Consider the following 21,908-nt stretch of genomic DNA (forward strand, 5'->3'; position numbering starts at 1 on the left):
GTTATACACCATTAAGGACAGGCTACAACTGCACATACATTATGGGACAATGGGACAGTTACAGGGACACCAGTCAAAGAGAGGTGCGTCTATTTCAGACAGCGAAGAAAAAAACCTGAAGCCTTGAATGAGGTAAAGGTCTGTTTGCCCACCCTCCCCTCCTTCATCCTTCACCTTTACACTGCATCCCTTACTCCCTACATTCATCCTTGCATCATCAACACATCTTTTTATTCTCTAAGCCATCTCTTATGGGAACGGGTGACAGAACGCCTAAATCCGGTCCCGTACACCGACTCTCCCACTACACGTGTTTAGACCAGCTCAACCCAACAACTTCCTCAAATCCATCCATCCACAACTTCCAACCCTTCCCTAACACATTTAAACTGTTAATCACACCGTTGTGGTGTGATGTCAGCGACACAAAACAAAGAACATATAAGCATAGACAGGTCTGACATGATTTGATTGCCTTCGGGATGTGTTTCCCACCTGTTTGGGCACGTGACCCCCTAAAATGAAGAGGATGCATACATCTACGGGTTTTTGAAAACTGCCCGGATGCTTTTTTTCTGCTCTCCTATCTTGTTATGTTGTCCAGACCCACAGGCTGGAAACCACTGCTTTAAAAAGGTTCAACAAAGATCTCTCGGATATTATCTTATGAGTAATTGCAAGTCCTGTCTGGGACATTCATGGCCCTGTGTCACAATATGACAATAATCTGCTTTAGCTTAAAATGCTTTGCTTCTTCCTCAGAGCTTGCATGAAGCTTTCCCGGCCCTCAGATGCCTGATAGTGGGTCAATCAAAAGCTATACACCAGAGGGTGACATCAGCAAAGTGGTCTAGACTTGTGACACAGCACTACTGTGGCTTCTGATTGGTCTGATCGCTCAGGGTGATATCTTAAAGTGACAGACCTGACTGTCTGTCTGGCTAATTCAGTGATGTTTAAAAGCTAACCGTACAACAGACACCCACACAAATACACATGCACCCCCCCTCCCCCCGCCGCAGCACACCCACCCAGTCTCTCTTTCATCACCCTGGCCGTGATTGAGAGTGACAGTGCCGCGTCTTGACCGTGGTGATGCTATAATTATCTGTGATGTCTGCTGGTGCAATCGGAGACGGGGCCGGCGGCATCCACACATCACTGGAGCACGAGCCCTCCGGCCAGCACGGCACATACCAGGCCATAAATAACCACGAGGAGAGAGAGAGAGAGAGAGAGAGGAGGGGAGATGTGGGAGGGAGGCAGAGGTCAGAGAGATAGTAAGACAGCTATGATCCAGAAAATGGATAAAAACGAGGACGTAGTGGAGAAAAAAAAGATGTTGTTTTGCAGCCTTTTGCCATTCATGTAAATAGTAACATTAATCGACCAAAAGTTAAACAACAAACAAAGAGACAGTGCTGTTTTTAAGTCTTGGTTAAAGCAAGCCACGAGCCTTGATAAGTAATTATTTTCAGTTCCAACTGCTGACAGTTAAAATGTCATGCCTTACATATTAAATCCCTCATACATTACATACACAATTTACAGGTCTATTCAATGCATAAGACTGAAAACAAAATATTTAAGTTCCGCAGCTATGCAAGGCCTGACTGCCAAAGTCTTATATATTTTTTATTGTTCCAGGATTTTCGTGGGCAAGAGGAGGAGGTTTTTGTTTTTAGGTCAAGCCTTTGGAGGATGAAGTCTCCAGTAGGTTTCACAACAGTTAAGTCAAGCTTAACATGCAGCTCTGGACACAGAGAGAAAGAAAGTAACACCAGACCAAAAAGGGATTAAGAAAGAAATACATGCGATCTGTGCCATCTTTTAGCGTCGTAGGATAAATCTAATTCATAACTTCAATCAAGCTGAAGTTCACAGCGAGAGAGAGACAAAAGAAGAGACAATGAGTGACAGATGAAAAGAAGCAAAGAGCAGAAATGGGTGATGAGGAACAGAGAGGTCAAAAAGTAGAAACTAACGCTGGATTGTAGTGAGAAGATCAAAACTAGGAGAGCGAGACAGAGAGGTGCTGAGTGATGGGCCAGCTGAACAATGTGTGCCAGCTCATAGTGTGAGAGCTGGTGACATGTGAGCTCAACTGTCAACTTTCTCCACAGGCCAAGGCAGCGAGAACAGGATCAAATCCAGCCGGCAAAACAAGGAGCGTTTAATTCCGTATTCCACGCATGGGAATCTGTCATTGAAATGGATGCTGGTCAGGAGTACTTATACCAACAGCTGTGACGGTAATATCCTTGTAAATGCATTTGACGAGCCAGTTCTTATGACATGCATATCATATATCAATTATAAATAATCATATTTGCTGAATATTACATTTTTTAACCTAATTATTTTATGATGAAATGATAACAACAGACTCTTAGCATATAAAGTAGCCTTGTGATGCATGGGGCAGATTTCTTTTATTACCTGCGCGGACCCGTTTTTAGAGAGGCTTATGGGACGTTCCCATATTTCCTGGCTTAAATTAGATACAACATATCATAGTAGGAATGTTTTTACCAGCTGCACAAATCCCAACTTCCTCAGCTCTGTAAACACAACAAACAACAACCAAAGAGTCAGCTGTGCAGCTCATAGAAAGCCTCTGCAGGTGACTCTCCTCCCCTGGAATGAAATGAAAATGTCTTCCTGTGAAAGAAAAGTCTCAGTTGCTTGCGATTACCTTCACCGAGGTCCATAATGGCCAAGACGGCACTGCAGCTTGCTTCTCCCAGGTCATTGGTCGCCACGCAAGTATACAAGCCCGCGTCGCTCATGCGGCAGTCCCGAATCCACAGCCCGCCTGAGTCCTGGGCTTCAGATGGAGGGAGTGGCTCATCGTTGTGGTACCACGTCAGCAAAGGTTTGGGAGATCCTGCTACCGACACCCTCAGTCGGATATCACAACTTGTTCCTACTGCTGCTTTACGGAGTTTGCGGATGAAAACTGGCGGCGTTGTTTCATCTGGAGAAATCTGGTCCTTGGTGAGTTTGGGCCTCTTGAGACTGGGACTGGATCCGGGGCCTTCTGCCATCTTGATTTCTGTCAGACTTCTTTATGGGCTTTTTACCTGGTAATTGATTGTGTTATCGAGATCAGCGGCAGTTATTGATGGCCTCTTCTAAAAGACTCCATGGCCTCTGATGTCTCACGGGGAGTGCAGAGGATGTTTGACCGGGTCTGTTGCACTGGGGACTGTAATGACCAGAGCACATCCATTAAAATGACATCCAGTTATGTTTAGTTTGCTGGTCAATGTGTAACAACACATATTTGTATACATTGTTATGAAAAGCAACCTTTTACAGTTCTGTGAATAATGACTTCCTGTCCATAAAAATGGCATCATTGGTGGGCAAAACGCTGAATAAAACAAGACATTCTACGTTCAGTAAAGGGTTGAGACGCCAACTCTAAGAAAAATACTCAAGTGGCATTACCCCGGTATCACAGCTTTGGCTTCGTGACAACAAATGTTTAACAAAACTTGAGTGGCAAACTGGGGATATGGAATTTAAAAAAAATAGATATAGTCATAAGTGAATTATGGGAAGTGTATGATCTAGATTTTTTGGAGTTTGATCCATACTGAGGGCTAAAAGTCAAGATGTCCCTGCCTCTTTTCCTGATGGGAGCACCGCATCAGAAGAAGAGCTCACATGGGCCCCATGTTTGTTGGCTTTGGGACTTCCTGCAATTATAATCATTATTTTAGTAATATTTGGGGGGGGGGGGGGGGAAATGTAATAATCATTCAAAATGGCAATACACAGAACAGCATAGTTACTGATCAAAGCAAACATCAGCATTTGGATTTGCTGCATATGCTAATTTTTGATGTCCCGCTAATACGCTGATCCAAAAGAGTTGCTTAAAATAGACTTCACCCGATAATAGAAAGAAATGCATCTTACCTCACTTTTGCCATCAAAGATGAAAGGAATCCCTTTGGACATCCCCGCAAAGTCCAAGTTAAGGTAACAAGATCCATGGAGCAAAATATTTCACCTCAAATCATTTGCTAAAGCCCGCGTCTCTACGTGTCCTTTAGCGAGCTCGGGCTGGAGGTGTAAGTCCACCCGAGATCATGTAGCATTAGTAGCCGCTGCCATGGTCCCTTTCAACAGCTTCAACACTGCTGAAGACTGCTGAGACTGAGATCCTTCTTCTTAAAGGTCATCCACTCAGGCCTTCTGCTCTAGTGTCGTTTCAGCAACTACATTTGAGTACTAAAAAAAAACCAAAAACCTTTTGAGCTTTTTGGTACTTACAGCAGCTCTCTCTCTCTCTCTCTCTCTCTCTCTCTCTCTCTCTCTCTCTCTCTCTCTCTCTCTCTCTCTCTCTCTCTCTCTCTCTCGTTGGGAATGACAGCTGCACCACCATGGATAGGTCATATTTCTTGGGCTGCCATCTATGACCTACACACACAAGCTCCCTTTAGATAATGTTATCAACCAATGTGTGTGTGGACATTTTGGCCGGGCCTCACTTTGGGACAGACCTTTAAAGGCCTGTTTGAGGGTTCAGACTTGGTTTTTAAGGTTCAGGTTAGGCATTCTGTATTTTGATGGTTGAGGTAAAGGGGTTCATTACATCAATGAGTGTCCTCACAAAGATACAAGTACACGGTTGTGTGTGTGTGTGTGTGTGTGTGACAGGCAAAGACAGCATGTGTGTGTCAGGTGCTATAAAAAGAACATCTAAGAATAAAGACAGGACAGTGATTCATACTACTGTAGGACAGTGATATAACAATGTAACGTAAGTAGTTGGAATATTTGCAGTAGTCAAAATACAATATAATGTCAATTCATTTGCAGCGTTCTTGCAGATTATTTTTGCATTTATCATATTTGTGCATTTTCCCCTGTCTACACATGCTGCTGTCACTTTTTAATGATTTTAACAGATCTACCCATTTTTACAAGAACAGTGTTGTTCCTTAACTTCTTTGTCTTCTGTCTGGATTGTCAGGTGATGTGTCGGTTCACTTTTCACTGTGATCTTTAGCCTCCATCTTCAGCTTTAACCTTTTTAACTGCTGAGTCAGTTTGACATGCTGGATACATCCTTCACACACATATTGTAGACCCTTCAGTCTCCTTCTCTCTGAAATCCCTTCTTTGTTTTCTCAAACAATAGATATGTATTCAGGGAGTGCACTTTGTGCTCGATGGTAGCTCTGACAGCTCGAAAGAGTTGCAGTGAGGGCCGAGGCTTAGCGAAGGGTGAATTGTGGGTATTTCCTTATGCCTGTATTCCCAGCTTCCCAAAGGCATAATGTGTTCAAACTCGTCTTTAATTTAACAAGCTGCTGTGCCCTGAGGTGTGCCAACGCTGAGTGAATACAAAGATCGTTATCCTAAATACACCGACCTTCACTGTTTAGCCAGACAGATTTTCTACATGTCATTTATCTCTATATTTGACACACTCTTTTCCTCAGTGTGTGTGTGTGTTTAAGCGAGCACAATGTATGAGAGGGATTGATACAGTTGGCCTAAAGTGAGCCCAAGAGTCCAACAAGAGTGCACATTTTAAGAAGGATGTATGGTGTTTTTTTTTAAGGTTTGAGATGATATTTTAGTGGGTTTATCATTCAAGTTTCATCAACTGGTGACACAAACACTCGTCAGGAACACTAATCACTCCAGCTGCTCAAAATAACCAAAAGCAGGGAAACAGCCGACTCACCACACTCGTCCATGTCTCCCAAAGAAACAGACTGAACCTCTCACTCACCAAACGAGGTGCACCTGTTACTAGGCTACTACTGATCCTGAAATCAGTCTCTGCTCATCAAGCCAATTACAACCAGCAGAGCCAACTTCTCCACACAAATCTTGTGTTCCCTGGTCAATCAAGTTAGGACGAGCCCCCATCTGTTCCAAGGCTGTAACAAAAGGGAGACAAGATTCTTATTATATTAAGATGATTTCTTAAGACATCCTGTGATTCCGAATGAGGGATGTAAAAATGAAATTATGCTGCGAAAATGACCCTGTACTCAAACAAATAGGATAAGGCTTTAACCACATAATAATTTTCAGTCAAAATTCAGGTAAAATAGAAGAAATATTTTGTCTGTAATGTGTTTTGGCCAAAACTGTCATGAAACACACACCTGGTGATGTAGTACTTTATCGCCCTCTTGTGGCAAACACAGTAAATTGTAAGGTATTCTTCTACAATCTATATTTGTAGGTATTTAGGCATTCGGTACAGCCCTGGTAAATAAACAGGTCCGTCTGTGGCACAATATGCCTTCTGAAGCAAAACATTTGATTAAAAGCAAACCAAATTGTGCTCATGCATCAGACTATGGAAACAAAAATGGTTAAGCTACAGAGTTTGTTTAAAAAAATAGATTTTCCCTCACATTTTTGTATTATGGATTTTTTTGAATCAATTTTTTAAATAACTTTGATTAATTCCTGTATTATTTTTGAATGGAGAACAAAAATAGTGACCCTAACCTATACTAAGTAAACTATAGTAAGTATACTAAGCTTACAGTATAGTATGTCGTAAACATCCAATGTTAATATCTAAATAATTATTTTTAAATATTTATTCCAAATTATTTATTAAATTATTCTCACTAACTGTGTATATAATGTTGTATCTTATCAGACCTTGTGTTTCTTTGTATTTTTGCATGTTTTACATTGTGTACTTAGTATGGGTTAGGGTTAGGGTTCAAAGCGTCATAGATGCTCAAGCGGTAAGGATTCCTGGTTTTTCTTACGGCCCGGTTCTCGACTCGCAGTCTGGGAATTAATGGCGAAAAAGTCTCATAAAAGTCATGGTATAACATGTTGAAAAGTGTCATAGATGAACAAGCGGTTTGGATTCCGTTTTTCACATGTTGCTCGGTTCTCGACTCGCGGAACAGGTGGGCAGGCCTCAAGCTTCAGGGATAGCTCACCAAGATAAGCAGCTGACAATGAGTGACATGTGGCACACTGAGGAGAAGGGATCAAATCCATCTCTGGTCCAGGAAGGTCCGGTCTGTTTCCACCACCGATTAGAGACACCAGAGCTGAAGATGATTCAAGATGTAATCTGGTGTTTTATTTGTAAATGTGCAGAACAATCTCTCATTGTTGTAAAGGAGCTTAAGTGTTAGTTTTGTTCCAGAGGTTTTCTGTGTTTAAGAGCTGAGTGAAGGCGGTCTGACCAAATAGCTCAGTCAGTTAGCAGACTGCTCAGAAGACCTGAGGTCATGAGCTCGCTCCTTGTGAGGTGCAGTGAGTTTTGAGTGAAAGTGCTGACACTAGTGATGCGTGACAACATGAGGTGAAAGGATGAAACCCTAACTGTGTTTCAGGAAGGTCCAGTCTGTTTCCTCCACACATTTGAAACACTAACAACAAAACTGAAGGAGCTTCATAGAGAAGAGTGATAGTTTATTTTTGCAGGAGAATGTGTGACGCTGCAGCAGCAGCTCAGCGCGTCAGATTGGGAGTCTGGAGGTTGTGGGCTCCATCCTGTGGCGCAGTGAATTTTAAGGTCCAACACCCAAGATGAGGAAGTTAAATACTCTATGAAGATGTACGACTTGACATAAGTGAGGCTGGGTTATGAGTGACTGGAGGTTATGAGTTTGTACCTTCAGTAATGCGTTACATCTTAAGGTCAACCAGTCAAAACAGAGGAGACAAATATGCAATGAACCAAACATGAGTGTCAGATCAGATAGCTTGAGGTGATAGACGACTGCTTAGAAGACAGGAGGTTGTGGCTTCAATCCCTATGTGTTGCAGTGACTTTTGAGGTCTAACAGCCAAAGGAAGAAGTCAAATACAGCAAGAGAAGAGTTCAAAGTGTGAGTGAAGTGATGGTGCGTTTACACAGTTCCCGGTTTGGATCGTGCTGACCCGGGTTCCCTCCTCACCTGTGTGAGGACATCAATGTCCACTACCCTGGGGGTCGAGACATCCGTCTCCTCCTGGGTTTTCAGAAAAATGAACGGAGAGGGTTATGGAAATGTGTTTTTATTTAAAGTCAGCTGAACTGCAAATTTAAAAAATTTGATCCACCCCCGACTCTCTATTTTAGATTTCAGAGTAACTGCGCAGCAGCAGAAGACCCACGTCTTCTTCTGCTGCTGCTGTGCAGTGAAGAGAAGAAACCCCGTCGTCCTCAGGTCTGGTCTGGTCTGGAAAGTCTGCACTCATCTGAGGAGAGAAGAAGAGGACAACGTTAGAAAATGCATCACATACATGTATTATTACTACTACTGCAACAATAAATACAACAATGGTTATCAACGTTTTCATGACTGAGTACAAACTATATTAGTACATTTTTATGAAACTATACTGTGACTTTTAAACTACTTTGAATGAACTATTTTTGTATCAGTTTTCATGCAAGAATTGCTCAATGTTCACGGATAAACTCAAAAATACGAAGGATTAGACAAACCTGAAGACTCTTCCATAATTCTCACGAATCGTTTGAACACCAGAACAGCTGCAACCGCCTACACGAGGAAACACACAATGATAACACGTAATCAGTTCTTTAACTCTAAAATGTTACACTTATTGTGAGTATTGTATTGATCAATTACTCTTGTCGTTAGATAGCATGTAAGCTAAGAGCTCATCCACAGGTGGCGTTGATTACCTGACGATAACACTAGCAGAAACTAGAACAAAGTGGATATAACACGCCATATTCCTTCTCACAGTAATCTACAATACTCGACTCGAATCATTCGGTTAAATTTGACCGACGTGTCGTTTATTTATTCGTCCCAAAAAGCCAACTTACCAACTGTACAGATGTTAGCGTAACTCAGCTGTAAGCGAGCTAGCAACGCACGCGACCATGTTTGTGTTTGTTGTCTTCCGGTCTGCTCGCTCTCGGCGGAAAGGGGGTCACTGACTTTCTTCCGTCGTCGAGTGTCATTGCCGAATTTTGGTTCCCATCATCATAAATCTACCCTTAGGAGCAGTTGGAGTATTGCGTATATTGTGTTTCAGCAAGTTGTTTCAATAAAAACTCACCTGGAAGGAAACATGAATTATTTTAGTCATATTTAGAACATGAGGTAGAGCACTTCAGCCTCTTGTGGCCAAAATGAGTATTACAACAAGAACATAAATTTACCTGCTAAAAATTATTCCTTTCAAAGATAAAAAAAAATGATTCAGACTCAGAAATTCTCAAATTTCTGTAGCTTAAAAAATGTAGAAAAAGAAAGGGGCCAAAAAACGTACAGAAGAAATAGTGGAATAAAGATTTGAAGAACAATACTTGGAATGCTGAATCAGCATTCCATCAATAATAGTGAAGCCCGCAGGATTATAGTCAGTGTGCTTTTGCACAGGCAGTTTTCCTGACTTTGTCCTACAAAGCCACACTAAATAAAGCATCAGAGGATGCTCAGTCCTCCTGTCATTTTTTTCCTCCAAGAAAACGGTGCAAGCTTCCTGTTCTGATGAATACCATCAAATGCAATTGGTTGGTTCAAAACAAAGCGTCTGTGAACATCTGGTGTTAGGCCTGTTAAATAGCTGATTAAATGTTGTTGTGCAGAAACACACCTTATGAAAAAACGTTTCTCTGAGACCGATTCAAGGCCAGTCAGATAAAGAGGGCCCACGGAGGCGTCCCTCACAGTAGACAAAGACTTTTTGTTTAGTGGGAAAACAGGTGTGTGTGTTAGATATGGCCGCTATGATGAAGTCAAAGTGTGCATAATATAACACTTCTGCAGTACAGGTCACAGATGAATGTTGTCAGCATCTTGAGAAGGTAATACAGCTCATACAAACTCAAATAGATATTTTTATTATGACTGTGAAACATTTATTATCCACCTACTGCAGATGATAATACAAACAGAAAATATGTCATTTTATCAGACTAATATGATCAGGATTATGTATGTCAACGCAACATTACTCTGAAGACTTGACACTCTGCAGTAGAGTGTGAAAAACCTTTCTAATACCATCCGTCTATGCTTTACATTCCACAATAAAACACACAGACAAATTCCCTCAATACTGTGTGAAACAGCCACCGAAGCAGATAATGCAACTTCCCAATCGTCAAGGCCGTCCTTTGCTATCTTCCACTTATGTGTTGGAAACAAAACGCTTTTGCTTGCAGACTTCACTCAGACTCGCTCGCTGCGGAGCCAAATAAATGTGTGTGAGAATTAGGAAAGCCACAGACGAGGATCAGTTTTGTGGAGCTAATTGGATCTCCATCTTTATAGAAAGGCTGTGCATCACTGGAAAATCGCCAGACTTCCGTTTTGGACTTTTTTGTTGTTACACTTAGAGGGTATTTTCGCACCTAGCAGTATCAAGTAGTTGCGTGCAGTGCAGTTATGGTGTCCTGTGCTCTTTTCGTCCTGGGCCCTCTGTGGATCCACATTCTGACACAAGCCTGCAGGGGTGAGGAGCTGTCCCGGGAAGCTGTGTTGTCCTGGTTCAGAGAGCGGGTCCTGGAGGGCCTCGGGCTGGAGCAGCCCCCTCTGACCACAGTCCAGGGTCCTGATAGGGACACGGCACAGCAAGAAGCAAGGCATGCATCCTGGAGGGCCCCCAGGACAAGCAGGACAGCGTGGGTCAACCGTCAAACCAGTCCGACCCAGGAAACATCTGAAATCATTCTCTTCCCCAGTTCTGGTGAGAAGCTTTGCTGCCGTTTTGTCTTTTACCCAAATAACAGCTAAAATACTCTTTCCAGTTTAACGCCAAATCATTTTGGATCCTTAATTCAAAGGACAACATGCTTTATCAGATTTTTCTCACATCTGCACAATAAAACTGCCCCGATCATGTAAAAATAAATCGTTTTGTTCTATGGGGTACTTGAGCACAAGACTAGGCTAAAAGGGAACCAAAGTGCCAAGAGGTCTGTTCCTCCTTTGAAACTACACTGCCTGGACTATATTTTCCATATAGTCATTGCATATCTTAATGTTGAAATCACACTATTTCATATGGCAGTAAACTCACTACATGCATGCGGCAGATACAAATAAAGCCAAATACTTGCACTGTATATTAGTTCATGAGCAAGTGTCCTTTCAGTGCATGGGAACAATGGAAAAGGCTTTTACTTAAAGTCCCTGTGTGTAGATTATAGCAGTTTAGAAGAGTCATTCAACACCAGGCTAAAAAGCTGTGTTCCACTGCCCCCTCTGGTTCAAAGTCTGAAGTCTGTTTTGGAGCCAAGTTATTGAGTGTGTTGATCTGAGAGAGTACGTAGACACAGAAGCCTCCTCCAGACAACAGGACAATGAGGGTGAAGCCTCAAACTCCCCTGTTACAAAGCAATAAACTTCACTAACTGCTTTCTTATCTCACTTTGGCAGACTCATCCTGTGCCACATCTGACTCAGCTCTTGGAGAAACCACTGATAGCCACTTCACGTATTACTTCCAGCCGTCCATGAACAACCTGGAGATGCTGGTCACATCTGCCCACTTCTGGTTCTATGCAGGCGAAGGAGCCAACTCCTCCACCCAGCTGTTCATTCTAACTTCAGCGCAGCAGCTTCTTCGGGCGGCAGAGGCTCCACCAAAGACGAGCTCAGACGGATGGACCACCTACCACCTGGATCAAAACCCACTGGCCTCTGTGGCTGTGGGCCCTTTTCTGCTCCAGGTCCGCTGTCCAGCCTGTCAGTGTCACACCGACGAACCGGACAAGACGCCCTTTCTTCACATCCACGCTCAGCCTCGTGGTCCTGTCCGCTCACCCCGCCACGCACCAGTAACCATTCCCTGGTCTCCCTCCGCTCTCGACCTGCTCCAGCGGCCCTCTCAGGAGAGACCTCAGCACAGTGACTGCCTCAGGGCAGAGATCGAAATCAGCTTCGAGGAGCTGGGCTGGGGCAGCTGGATCGTCCATCCAAAGCTGCTGACCTTCTACTATTGTCATGGGAACTGCTCAGCCTCGGATCGAACCATCGCCATGCTGGGCATCACACAGTGCTGTGCTCCAGTCCCGGGGACCATGAAGTCCCTGAGGATCACCACAACATCTGACGGCGGGTACTCGTTCATGTATGAGACCTTGCCCAACATTATACCTGAAGAGTGTACTTGTATCTGAACCTGAAAGCTTCAGTACAACCAAACAAAAATTTGTTTAGTTTTCTGCCATCCAGCCAAGCGAACATTTCTGAACAGACCCTTTAAAGCCGTGCATGCCACTTGTCTTACTAATCACACTCTAAAAGTTTACTTTTTTTTTTAGCTACAATCTGAAAGTAAAAATACTGCAAGGCCAGCATTTTATTGCTTTATTGTGATTCTGACCTTTAGAGGGCAGTCTATGTCTACTTTTACACTGCTTCATTTCACATCAATACCTTCACATACAGTCTGACTTCTGTTCATGTGCAATAGTAAAGCATTGATTTAAACATGGAACTCAATCGTGTTCTGTAAATACCACAAATAAAGTCAAGGTTTCATATTTTTCATCCCATTTACACACAAAAACATGAGCAGCAACTTTACCACAGACAGAGTCGAGTCCAAAGCATAACGTTCAAATATATTTATTTACTCTGAAGACAAAATAATCTCTACAGTTACAAAAACTACAAAACATACAATAGAAAAAAAAGAAATGCATTAACCATTGACGAAATATATTCAAAATGGAATGTCGTACCGTGCCACAAGTAGCAAAAGTCATAGTGAGATGATTACAAAAATACAGTATCAAAACGCTCTTTGGCAATGTTTCATTATTCCAGCTAAAGACCATAAAACCAGGCTATGAAAAGTGTGAACTCTGTATGAACACGGAAAGCTATTGATCAGAAGCATCACCATTAATTTAAGATTATACGTGTTTACATGGCGACGGGCTGTGCGTCAGCTGGGTTGGGGTTTTTTTTTTTTTCCAGGACACATGAAAGCGTCCATGTTTCAGCACAACGGAGGGCTGGTGGTGCACACGTCAAGACTGGAAAATGTGTCTCACCAAAGAAGAACGCCAATTTCAAAAAGACAAGGATGGAATTTCTTTGTTGACGGTAGAACAGGAGACAGATGTTTCCAGCCGGTGAGCAAAAAACCCACAAAATGAGGAATTATTGTTTCAATTTCTGCAAGGATGAACATTGTGATGAATCATTTTTATTTGGACACAATTTAAGGGAGGGATATACTAACATCCACCAGCCTACTTTTCAGAATTCGGTGGCATTAGTGATGCCAAAAGTAAATATTCTGGAGCTTTGGACAAGAAATAGTAAAACAATAAAATATATGGAGGGCTTTAAATGACTTGATTGTACAAAAAAAATGATTCTTTGAAATTCCTTGGAACATTTCCTGTCGATAAAGAATTCAAGCATTTCCCAGGTAAACATTTTGGCCGAGTCGAGCAAACACACAGGCTTCAAAATTCTGTCAAATATTTCTGAAATGGTGTGGCATGTGGATAAGAAACACCAATAATCCCCAACATCAAATCTGTTTAAATTAAACATGACTCATCCAGCGCAGGTTAAGCCGCCCTCGGTTTGCAAAGAAATGCTGCTGCACACGCTCCAGAAGAGACATTACCAGATTCTCTCCGAGGCAGACGAGCCTCGACAAAGAGGAGACGTTAACATTCGGCGGCGTTGTATAAACAGAGAGCCTCTCTTTTGAGCTGAAGACAACAGGAGTACACTTGGCCCAGAGGAGTTTTAAGCTTTCGATAATCCTTTCAAGGTCTGAAATGGACGAGGATTATTGAATGGCCACAAAAACACAGAGTGGGTGCAGACAATGTTTTTAGCCGAAAGGCACAGTCAAGGTTTGGACGCAGGTCAACAAGCAGAAACTCGAGATGTGGCAGGCTTTCAAGTTTAGAGTCGTGGAGATGAACCAATTGTCGCAATACAAATGGCAGGTCAGCATTTTTTTTTTTCCTTTCTCCCTTTCTTTTCTGACTCACCTCTAATACTGAAAGGCATATTTCTCCCATCTACACACACACACAAACACACACGCGCATACGTACACACACACTTCGGGCTCCCTCAGTGGTCTGACTGCACTCCCATATGGGGTGTAAGGCCAGTAGGAATGGAAGAACAGACGTTTGAGGCAGGAGGCAGGCTCAGGCATGTATTCCTAGGAGGAGGAGGAGAGACGTGACAGACAAATATTTAGCATGTTTGCTCACTTAAAATGGCGTTTCGCTGACCTGAGGTCAGGCCTCATGGAAATAAATCTGAGGTATGTTGACAATAGAGCTGAAACTAAAAATGATCGGCAACTATTTTGACAGTTGATTTAACGGATTCCTAGTTCAGAAGTTGACTTATAGAGAAAACGTATTTTAAAAGGTTTGAGATGCTCATCTAGACAGTTTAGGGCGATTGTTCTTATATTCTTCAAATTGTTTGTTTTGCTCACTCAAGACAAAAGCACAAATAACTTTCCATTTTTAGTCCTAAAAACCCTAGTTTTTTAAATTAGTAAACCTTAAAACTCACGAATGTTCAGCTTTTCTTTGGATGAATAACTGAAACGATGAAGTTTTGAGGTTTTAATGGACTAATTTGTTCCTTTACTACACCTAACTATAGAAAAACTGCATGTGGAAAACACATTTTTAGAAAAAAACTTAAATTAAACTACTTGTTTAAGTGTGCTCATTACCTTTCTCGCTTGCCTCCCCCTGCTTTTCCTGGGCAAAGTTGAGGCGGTTCTGCTCGACGGCCGTCTGTGCAGCCGTGTTGCCCTCGGGGCTGCTGCTTCGTGAAGGGATTCCTTCATCTGCCTGGTAGGCCAGGTCCAGTTGCTGCTGGGCCAGCTTCAGGTGCCTCCTCAACCGCTCCAGCTCCTTGGACGACGGCAACTCGTCTCCAAAACTCTCCCGCCCGGAGTTGCCTATTGGCGAGTCCCTCAGCTCTCCCTTCAGCTTCTCCTTCTTCATGGTGGCGTGGTATCCTGGTGGAGCGGTGGCCATGGCACGCGAGGAGGATGGAAGCGGGGTGCGAGAGCCGCGCACGGCCCGCCTGCGGAAGGTGTCTCGGATGCCACCGATCCCCAAGTGGATGATTTCTAAGATTGTGAGGAGCAGGCAGAGGAAAGACACGACGTACATCACCAGCAGGAAGATGGTCTTCTCCGTGGGGCGCGACACAAAGCAGTCCACGGTGTGCGGGCACGGCGAGCGAGTGCAGACGTAGGAGGGTATCACCTCAACGCCGTAGAGGACGTACTGGCCGAAGAGGAAGGCGACCTCGAAGGAGGAGCGCCAAAACAGCTGGCACACGTAGACCTTCATCAGGCCGTCACGCATGATCCGCCGACGGCCGTCATGCTTTTTCTCTGAGCCTTGAAAACAAAAAGGAGACACTGGTTGGAATCTGAAGCGGTTAGCATCCAAAGAAAGAAAAGCCTATTAGACAGAAAGTTGGAAGTGCTTGCGATCCACTGTACTTTTTTCCTCCTTGTCGGGTTTCTCTTGTTCGATCTCTTCAGCGATCATGGGGTCTTCCTCTCCGTTGTCTTCAACCTCCTCGTAGTCTCGAGCTGCCCCACGTGTGATGATGGGCATCCTCTTCTTCTGGTTCCGGACGAGCCGGTACTCGCTGTCGTCAAAGCGGGCGATCTTGTGCATGGCGAAGCCCAGGTACATAACGGTGGGGGTGGTGATCATGATCACCTGAACACAAAGAGACATGATCTTGTTGAAATCAACACTGCAGATACATTCTCAACTAATGGTGATCATTCATTGAAATGTGACTTGCGGCTCACCTGGAAGATCCAGAATCGTACATGCGAGAGCGGAGCAAACGCGTCGTAGCACACGTTCTCACACCCGGGCTGCAGCGTGTTGCAGACAAATTTACTCTGTTCATCGTAGTAGATGGTTTCCCCGCCGACGGCTGTCAGCACGATGCGGAAGATGATGAGCACAGTCAGCCAGACCTTCCCCACGAAGGTGGAGTGGTTGGAGATCTCGTCCAGCAGACGAGTGAGGAAGCTCCAACTCATGGTGCCAAGATGACCGGGGAGCTAAACGAGCTCTGGATGAAAAGGAAAAACACTGATTCAATACTTTTACTCTCGTTTCATTCTCCTTTTTAATTTCAATTAGCCACCTAATGCAGTCACTTATTATTGCATTGTAAACGTGTTTTTTTTTTTACTTCCACTACACAAACTAGAATAAACTGACAACCAGAAAAGCAACTATAAGCCGCATTTAGTCAGTTCACACAGCCAGAGTTTGATATTAAAGTTGGAACAAATCAGATTTTTGTCAACTACTTTGTTGGTCATTTCTTTAATTCACCATTTCCAGCCTCTCAAATGTGAATATTTGCTGCGTTTTTAAGTTTCCTGTGACGTCAAATGACAAATAATGAATCATCAATCTTCCCGATTATTTTGTAGACCAACTGATTAATTCAGAAAATAAACGTTTTAGATATTCGACAATGAAAAAAAACAAACTCAAATACTCTTCACTGGATTAATAGGAAGTGTACACATGCATCGGGTTTACGCTTCCACACAATGATTAAAGAATGCAATTGCAAATACAGCCATGCAAGGTAAACCTCAACTGCAGGGCTGAGAAATAAGCACAGCCACATGCTCTATTGTAGTCACACACAGATCTCTCAGACATGCAGGTATTCATGCGGAAACTACACAACAAACTCAGAATCAGTCCCGTTGGTCCTGGTAGCGGTTTGGTAAACCTGCATTCTTTACAGCATCCTGACCGGCTCAGCCTGAGCTGCTTAATCAAACATCAAAGTGTTGGCTGGCAAGTTGCAGCTCGCCGTGAGGAGACCTGCTGTGGCTTTGGACTGCAGGAATTATGACACTAAAGCGGGGCATGTGGTTAGGAACTTATTTATGCCTTTAAATTCTGTAGAAAGCACAGTTTGATACAGCAACAGGACCTTGGCACGAAGAAAAGAACTGAGCAGGTGCTTTGTCCGGTCAGCAAACATTTCAAGTGATTGCTTCTTTAAAAAGGGGATGTAGAAAAGCGCGACTTACCGAGTTCTGCAGGTTAATTAGAAACAAAAATCTGACTTCAGACTTTGCGTTGTAGTTTGATAACTTAAGATACAAATATTAGGTTTCTTTCTCTAAAACCAGCCAAAAAAAAGTTGTCTTTTCAGAAGGTACCCAGTATCGGTTTGGTTAAATATCTGGACATTTACTCTATAATAACTATTTAATGACACAAACACTAATGGAGCTAAACAAATACCTTCTGCACTTTTTTTTTTTTTTTTTTTAAACAGGGTGTAGTTAAGAAAATAACCAGCATTTCATGACTCATTAGAAGAGGACAAGGCTGTGGCCATTACAAGCATCTGTAGGCACGTCTCCTTGGATCAGTGCACGAGAGTCAGGCGCTCACTCGCCAGGTTACTCATCCATTCCTATGCCAAACCTTTCTGCCATTTGGCACCTTCATGCTTAGACTATGTGAGGCTGACTTGCCTGAGCCTGACCAGAAAAACCTGAATGTTAAAAATACTCCCCAGCTACACCAAAGCTATGAAAACATGTTGGAAGTTGGCGAGATCCAGATTCCAGACATGGAAAATTACAGGCCTTGAAACACTTCTCAGACCTAAAATTAAGTCGGAGAACTTTCCTCACTACATCGTATTCAAAAGAGGTTTGAAAAGGCTCCAGCGACATCCCATCGTTATCTCATGCAACGGTGGGACGTCGGTGGGAACGGTTGATTGTTTGAGAAGACAGAAGACTTTGTGACCCTGAAGTAAAGTGTGAGATGGTTTCCTCCACCGAAACTCTTCCTTGTGATCCGATAGTCAGCCCTCTCCGGTTCAAACTGCGCTTTGGGGGACACGACCCGTTATGAAAACTCCTGCACGCTGACCAAAAGCATCTTTTGAGAAAGGAAACTAGTGGTTAGACAGCCGTGGAGTCACCAGTATAATCAAAGCTTACGTTCAAATTTGACCTCTAACGGGGGGGTTCTACCTCCGTTTGTGCCAACTTTTATCAAACTATAAACAAACTTATCACCGCACTTCAGAGTCGCCTGGAAAATCTACCCTGGCTAGATATGACTCGCCCTTAAGAACAGAGGCGAGAGATGCAGTATTTCACCTGATATCCAAACATCCACAGGGCCAGTATTGCTGAACAGTGTCAACACATTTCCATCTTTTAAGTTCTAAATATTATTTTCCTCAAGGACAAAATTTATCTACAACAAAAAGAAACATTGGAAGTTGAATGTGCATCACAGCCTGGGTGGTGTATTACTTTGGTGTCCTTCTGCCAAGAACTAAAAGATTTGTCCACCGACTCTTGGCAGGAGAGACGGAGCCTGTGTGTACTTTCAGCCTCTGGCTTTGCACCACCGACCTTTCACAGTGTTCTTTTAATTCTTCGGGATGTGAACCCCCCGTACAGCAGGTGTGACTGCTCCAACGGCGAGTTCAGCTCCTGCTAAGGGCCCACGAGAGGTTCCGAACAGAAGAAGGTTAAAGACTCCTCCGTAGACGGACCAAATGTCCTCAGCCGAGACTTTTACAGCAGCCCTTGTGAACACACTGTAAAATGTGCCACCCTCCAATCTAAATAAAGACAAGAGGGAAAGCAGATCTCAAACAATCTATTTGACTCGGACAAACGGGTTTCATAGCTCAAACATTGTTTTTTGTCAATGCCACCTTCCCAAAAGCAAACCAAAGACAGCTTTCAAACAGTAGCTTATTTGCTCATGTGGGCTAAACCCAGCTCCACTCATTTAATGGCTTTTCTGCTCCAGGAGTCACTGGGCTCCAGGAGGAGATGGAGGGGGTTGGAGAGCTTTTTGGGCAAAGGATCTGGACAAAGCGAAGGCGAGCGGACATTCCTGCCTAACCAAAAGCAGAGAGCTGGATTTGGTAGGGTTCAGGGAGCAGACAGAGGGCACATGAAATCCCCATGCAGTCTGAGCAGCAGGAACACGGCACCTACAGATGTCAATCACTGCGACAAAGAAAACACGCTTTCTGGCTTTGCAAGACATCCAGACGCACAACACCTTTCCCTTTTCTGTTGCAACTTCAAAAAAAAAAAAAAAAAATGTTTAAAAGATCCGGAGGAGGACGGTTTGAAGGCTCTGAACACGCGTTGCTGAGTCAGACTGAGTTGTTTTGGAAAGTGTGGCATTCCTGGAGGAAAACAAAGCGCTGCCGAGCCTCAGAGGGGAAACCAGAGCCCGGTGATGAAGATGAAGCAGTCATGTTCAAAAGGAGTCACAGACACGATTCGTTTGGAAAGTTTAAACCACTCGGCTGTTAGTAGAATTACTCACTGAAAAACAAAATGAAGATCCTTGTAATGCCTTTAATCTGCGGTGCGAGTTTATTCAGACATTCAGCCTTTTTTAGCAGTTTTAACAAACTATATGCTTTTACAACATCTTGAGTCGAGCTAACAGTGACTTCTATAAAAGGTTGACAGGTTATATGTTCTAATTTGAGCTTCAAACTAACACAAATAGGAGCTCGCAGCGACTCACCGCACTCTGGCACGCGCAATCCAAAAATTTCGTTCCGTGGAACTCACTTCGCAAACTCAGACTGAACTCTGCTGGTAAAACAGCCGCCGGATGGCAAAACAACTCAACTGAGGTTTAACGGAGTAGAAGGAAGAAAGTAAACTGTCGCAATAAACTTCTCCTGCCGCAAAAAAAACCCCACACCAACCTTCTGCGTCCCAATCCGCGTGGCTTCTCTCTCCTCTCGCGCTTAATTGCTCGACCAGCTTTACCTAATTAGCGCGCGCTCTCATTGGCTTCTGCGTGCGTCCGCGTCCGAGGCAGTCGTTCAGTGGGAGCCCACGCAGCCCGCATTGACCCCATGTGTCGGGGTCCCGAACAAGAGGACAAAAGAACGATCTCTGATTCCCGCAGGCTCCTGCTCTCCTCCTCCTCCTCCTCCCCCCGCACCACCTCCACGTAACTCGGCCCCATTCAAGAAGAGGAGGCCCCTCGCCTGAAACCTGAGCTCCAAGACTACCGTTCTGCCCTCCCCGACAGAGCTATGGGAGTCCCTATTATACGTTGTATAATAAGATGATGCTATGCAAGTGTCACAGTGAAACCTCCGCTCTCCAAAGGGAGTTTAACGCAATTAAAAAGACACCACGGGGCACAGTGAAGCCTTCTGCTGCAGCTGTTATGCCTATACCTTCATTTAGCACATACTCATGCTACCAAATGGATTAAAGGACAACCATGTCTGCCTAAAACATATTAAAGTGTATTTTATGGACATGCATTCCTTATAAATACAGTGAAAAGTTGGTAAAGTTGATACAAAATGACAAACATTTTAATATCAGACCTCTCCTAATGCACCGAATAGCTGCCCTGCAATTAATTATATGGAGGTTATAATTCGTTTCCGTTTGTGGTGTTGATTCAGCATTTTGAGGCTGTTGACTGCAATATGTTGCTAATGTTGTGTTCAAAATTTCTCAAACAAAAGGTAAAGGAAAAAGCCCCCCTCCTTGTTCAGAGGAGAAGCATGCAGAGCAGAAGAGGCAGCCCCCCCTGCTCTCTTTCTTCCATCATTAAGCAGGGCCGAATCAGCTGGTTGAAGTTTAAATCACAAGGAATTTAATATACTAACAAAAGCAAATGCAAAGTCTCTGAAATGTCTCATATTACACATTCCTTAGCCCATCGATCAGCTCAGTGATTGGCTGAACCCTTTGGACTTCAGTCGGCCACTTCCTTGACCAATTCACCCCCCTTCTTGAAGGCTGTGCTCAGAAACTCTTCAGCAGCATCCCCCTCTCTCTGACTTTATGGCGGTGTCATAAATTCTTTGGTTTCTCTCACAGTGCACAACAAATTCAGTAACTCTCCCTTTAGTTTAAACCTTCTACAAGTAAACATATTGCAACACATAATATCCATCGCTGGGAACGCTTTAAAATTTAAATTCCTCACACTGATATGTACCCTCTGATATTAATTGGATGGACAAATGATTGGCTAACGGCATCCTCCCAAATGATCTGATGTATTTTCTACATGTGCTGATGTATAAAATGAGTGCACTGCCCCTTTAAACACTCCACCTGAGAAGATTTATGTTGTTAGAACAGTTTACATTCTTGTTGATAAAAAGTACACAGAGTGCCACAACAGCATAATCGAATCATTTGTCTTTCTGCTGACGACCCCGTGTTATCCACAAGGCCCTCAGTTTGGCAGCCCACCGGCCTGACAGAGCGCTGCGTGACTGGTAGCTTTTAGACGACGAGGCCCACCATCCAAGAATTTACTTGACTCGGGCGTTCAGCAAAACAACAGATTTCTTGCTGTCATGCATGGTGCAGCTGTATAGTGCTCCTGATCCACCAGAGGACCCAAAATGTTTTTTGGGGGGGAGGCTGTGGGAAGTCGAATCAGGCCAGATGTCTGCGCCCGGCCAAGTCTCCATGGCTGCATCCCAGCTCTCCTCCGTGCTTCTCACGTCTGATCCAAGTGAGGCACGAACTCAGTCACCTGCATCTTTTTATCCTCACATATTGACAGAGAAAAATAATGAATCTCCTGGTATCCTGCGGGAGTCCTTGTTTATTTTTGTGAGAATTAGCTTTGTCTATTCTGGCCCCCTGGTAGCCCTATTAAATACCACTGACTTATTGCAGTAGAGTGAAATGTGTGACAATTAGTGCTCCGGAGCTGAAAAAAAAGACTGAGATTATGCATTAAGCCAAAATGGAAATCTCTTGGGGCTCTACATTCCTCCCTCCACCCCTGCAGTGAATATATTAACTGCTTGAGTGAAGCCAGGACTCACTGGTACGGAGCACTTGTGATTTTTGCCCACCTGCACGGCCTAAAGCCCTTTTTCTTACCCAAAGTACAAATGTTGCGATCATGTTGTAGCATC

The 21,908-nt window shown here is 43.7% G+C and overlaps 3 protein-coding genes across 9 annotated transcripts in view; 1 reads left to right on the forward strand and 2 right to left on the reverse strand.

Moving 5' to 3' along the window:
- Positions 1-4,277, reverse strand: part of LOC116385920 (striated muscle preferentially expressed protein kinase-like) — a 39,544-nt gene extending 35,267 nt beyond the window's left edge. For both annotated transcript variants that reach the window (XM_031851688.1, XM_031851687.1), the window contains exons 1-2: positions 3,928-4,277; positions 2,696-3,208 (exon numbers count right to left, since the gene is read on the reverse strand). In XM_031851688.1, the coding sequence (XP_031707548.1) occupies positions 2,696-3,047 (352 nt within the window). In that variant the 5' untranslated portion in view covers positions 3,048-3,208; positions 3,928-4,277. The remainder of the gene's footprint in view (positions 1-2,695; positions 3,209-3,927) is intronic.
- A 6,058-nt stretch (positions 4,278-10,335) lies between these two features.
- On the forward strand, positions 10,336-12,349 carry inha (inhibin subunit alpha). Its single transcript, XM_031852296.1, has 2 exons — positions 10,336-10,665; positions 11,358-12,349. The coding sequence occupies exons 1-2, from the start codon at positions 10,365-10,367 to the stop codon at positions 12,098-12,100; spliced, it is 1,044 nt and encodes a 347-aa protein (XP_031708156.1). The 5' UTR covers positions 10,336-10,364; the 3' UTR covers positions 12,101-12,349.
- A 186-nt stretch (positions 12,350-12,535) lies between these two features.
- Positions 12,536-19,915, reverse strand: LOC116386247 (gap junction gamma-1 protein-like). 6 transcript variants are annotated; one of them, XM_031852301.1, is made up of 6 exons: positions 19,771-19,914; positions 18,376-18,587; positions 15,763-16,034; positions 15,442-15,667; positions 14,656-15,336; positions 12,536-14,124 (listed from the first exon to the last, which is right to left on the reverse strand). In XM_031852301.1, the coding sequence occupies exons 3-6, from the start codon at positions 16,000-16,002 to the stop codon at positions 14,111-14,113; spliced, it is 1,161 nt and encodes a 386-aa protein (XP_031708161.1). In that variant the 5' UTR covers positions 16,003-16,034; positions 18,376-18,587; positions 19,771-19,914; the 3' UTR covers positions 12,536-14,110. The 6 variants fall into 6 exon arrangements, with proteins under 6 accessions (XP_031708161.1, XP_031708157.1, XP_031708158.1 ...); XM_031852297.1 differs by having other exon boundaries at positions 19,707-19,914; XM_031852298.1 differs by lacking the exon at positions 19,771-19,914 and adding an exon at positions 19,520-19,699.
- Between the last annotated feature and the right edge of the window lie 1,993 nt (positions 19,916-21,908).

The sequence above is a fragment of the Anarrhichthys ocellatus genome, unplaced genomic scaffold (genome assembly GCF_004355925.1).
Source record: "Anarrhichthys ocellatus isolate YVR2014 unplaced genomic scaffold, GSC_Weel_1.0 scaffold12, whole genome shotgun sequence".
Lineage (NCBI taxonomy): Eukaryota > Metazoa > Chordata > Actinopteri > Perciformes > Anarhichadidae > Anarrhichthys > Anarrhichthys ocellatus.

Excerpts from the sequence above, each read along its gene's own strand:
- LOC116386247 (XM_031852302.1), bottom strand. The coding sequence starts at position 16,002 with ATGAGTTGGAGCTTCCTCACTCGTCTGCTGGACGAGATCTCCAACCAC. Across the intron at positions 15,668-15,762 it reads TACGATTCTGGATCTTCCAG|GTGATCATGATCACCACCCC; the intron begins GTGAGCCGCAAG and ends CTTTGTGTTCAG. Across the intron at positions 15,337-15,441 it reads ACCCGACAAGGAGGAAAAAA|GCTCAGAGAAAAAGCATGAC; the intron begins GTACAGTGGATC and ends TTTGTTTTCAAG.
- inha (XM_031852296.1), top strand. The coding sequence starts at position 10,365 with ATGGTGTCCTGTGCTCTTTTCGTCCTGGGCCCTCTGTGGATCCACATT. Across the intron at positions 10,666-11,357 it reads CATTCTCTTCCCCAGTTCTG|ACTCATCCTGTGCCACATCT; the intron begins GTGAGAAGCTTT and ends TCACTTTGGCAG.